Source organism: Panulirus ornatus, chromosome 11 (assembly GCF_036320965.1).
Source record: "Panulirus ornatus isolate Po-2019 chromosome 11, ASM3632096v1, whole genome shotgun sequence".
Lineage (NCBI taxonomy): Eukaryota > Metazoa > Arthropoda > Malacostraca > Decapoda > Palinuridae > Panulirus > Panulirus ornatus.
Genome location: NC_092234.1, coordinates 69,719,220 through 69,722,037, shown reverse-complemented (window position 1 = coordinate 69,722,037; position 2,818 = coordinate 69,719,220). Strand labels below are relative to the sequence as shown.

General features: G+C 45.7%; 1 protein-coding gene across 1 annotated transcript; it reads right to left on the bottom strand.

Moving 5' to 3' along the window:
* Nucleotides 1-865: 865 nt before the first annotated feature.
* LOC139751159 (uncharacterized) lies at nucleotides 866-2,044 on the bottom strand (the record flags this gene model as incomplete). Its single annotated transcript, XM_071666256.1, has 3 exons — nucleotides 866-1,032; nucleotides 1,273-1,463; nucleotides 1,559-2,044. Coding segments are annotated over 3 exons (792 nt in total), but the record flags the coding sequence as incomplete, so codon positions are not given.
* Nucleotides 2,045-2,818: the final 774 nt, after the last annotated feature.

Below are 2,818 nucleotides of genomic sequence, written 5' to 3'. Positions count from 1 at the left end.
ATATTTCTAGAAATATATTTCAATAACGAAAAGAGTAGGAGATAAAATAGCCTCCATGTGTTGGTGTGGGAGCTTGGCAGCATGGTTAAACCCACGTACCAGGGAAAGGAAAATCTCTGCTGCTTTAGCTTAAGTCATTACTGCTCCACACAAACCTCACCACAGTGTCAAGGCCAATGTAAATAGGAGGTTAGGCATTACTTTGGCTTTCGCTCCCGAGATGTAGGCGCTTGTGTGCCCTCACCAGTAGCTAAACCACGCAATACTTAGCAAGCAGCCGACTCGCATGATTGTGTGGCCATCGCCAACTGAAGGGCGGGCCATTTTGATACCTGTTTCTTTCTCTTCAACCGTGCTTACACGTTGAAGCTTTGGAAACTACCTTTCATATATTTTCCATTAACTGTGATAGGGCATGCCCTGTTTTGCACTTCATAATTCTGTATTTGAATTTAGGTAAGGTGTCGATGTGGACTTAGAAAATAGAGAATCATATCCATAATGAACATTCATGGGACGTAGGCCCTTTGCTAATACACTAAGTGCTTTACTGAACGTGTCTAGAGGTTTAGAGTTAAATATGTACATGTTGACCATTTGCAAGAGAAAACGAGTAAGGATATACAACGAGAACGGAGTCAAATCATGCTTTATAGATATGACAGTTTTAATGCAATTGCCATCGCAATCCGAAATTTACTTAATTTATAGATTACGTTCTGTACAAAGTTAAGATTTCGGTTATGAAACCTTCAATTCACGTCAAAAGTTGCCTCTTAAGCAATAACTGGTAACTTCATAGGAAAACTTTAGAGCTACTTTCCTTACTCTGGGTTTTCTGTAGAATTAAGAATAAGACACCAAGGCTTCAAACTTTTTAATATTTAACGACATAAACTACACTTTTGCTGCAGGGGTTAGTAAGGGTAGTGGCCGGTAAGGAGGACGGTGTTGGTGAGGGTGTGGTATGCCGTGCTGTCCTGCCTCAAGGTGTGGACGACAGTCTGCACTTTAGTCGAGGTGTATGTTATTCTGGGGAGGGGAACATGTTGCTACATTAATTACCTCATTATCAACAAAAGTTATCACTTCGTCATATACTTAAAAGTCCGATAATTACCAAAATATTTGAATATTAGTACTGTAGACTTGTGTATAGAAATAAACCCACTGGGATGAAATAATCCCAGCTACTTCCCACCCAAATTCGAGACTGGCAAATACTTCACAGAAACAGAACTGTTCGAGGCTGAGATTAAGTTTCGTACTCACGCTTGAGTGACTGTGGTGGTGTAGGTGGACTGCTTGATGTTGTAGGAGCTGTGGGTGATGGTCACAGTCGTCACCGGTACGTCAGTTTCTATCCTGAAGTAAGACCTATAGTTGGTGACAGTCAGAGTCCTGGGCCGATGAACGACCTGGGTTCGGAGGGACACCTTGTCGTCTACGGGTGTTCGGGCAACCTGCGACGAACGAGCAATCACCCGATGAGCGCATCTGCACCAGACAGTATATGGACATATGATCATGCATTACCGTTAATACTTGCGACACTTACCTGTACTTTCTGAACAATGGACGTTCGTACAGTGAAGTCAGTGAGGGTCACAGCGATGGTGTTCAAGGCAGTGTCTGTCAAGGTCACGAACAAGTCCCTAGTGACCGTTTTCGTGACTGTGGCAGTGTCCTGTGCCTCGGCGATGCTGGTGCCTTGGCCGCTGCCGCCCCCAAACCTGCCACCTCGCAGACCGGCGACGCCTGGACCACGGAGTCCACCTGGACCAAATCTGCTGCCGTCCACTAACGGCACCGCTGGACCGGTAGTTCCTCGACCTGGACCGAATCTACTCCCATCCACAACCGGACCGCCAGAGCCACTTGAACCAAACCTTCCATCACCACCGAGGTTCACACCCGGGGTGCCATCCCCGCTCGCGTGCCGACCCCCTCCGATGGGGAAGACCTGCGACTGGTAGCACCTTGGGAGGCGCCTGTGCCAGCCTGGGTGGCGCCCACCACCGTGAGAGGCCGGCCATGGCGGCCATCAGCGCCGTCACCACCACCAGTTGCTGCATATCCTGACTCTCCTTCACCCTGACAGATTCCACAAGAAATGGTTCAGTATTGTGATTATAGACCAAAGCTTCATGTTAGTGCAGTCGAACCTGCGTCGTAGATGCATAAAATTTGCATTATAAAGAACTTGTGTATCACAGGCGAGTAAAATAGATGTTTAGAAAGTAAAGGACGAAAAAAATTACCATCTGTGATAAGGAAACGAAGTTTCCGTCGTTTACTGTGACCACATACACTGTACCTGTCTATTTGTTGTTCCCGCCAAGGCTAGAGCAGTCAGCAGTAGGCCTCCTAATAGCGTACACCACCAGCCAAACATCTGGAAAAAAGTGGATCAGATTCAAGATTGGATTATAAGAATCACTGAAGTATCCAAGGCTTTTTAGCGCTCAATAAAGTTTAGAATATTGTCTTAATTTTCTCGAATGACATCAGTTTTGACAGAACTAAAAGGGAAGAAAAAAAAAGTTGAGAATATCGTACATATGTTGGTGCGAGAGCTCAAGCTTGACCTTTGCGGCATGGTTAAACTCACGTACCAGGGAAAGGAAACCTCCGTTGCCATAGCTCAAGTTATCATTGTTCCACACAAACTCCACCAACGTGTTGAGCACCGATGATGGGGACTTCCATTATAAAGAAACTGGATTCATAGTTATAGGGAGTAGTGGAGACATTCTAGAACGTGTACAGGAAAGTTTCCATCAGCACGACACAGAGTGCACAAGGATGAGAGGGATTG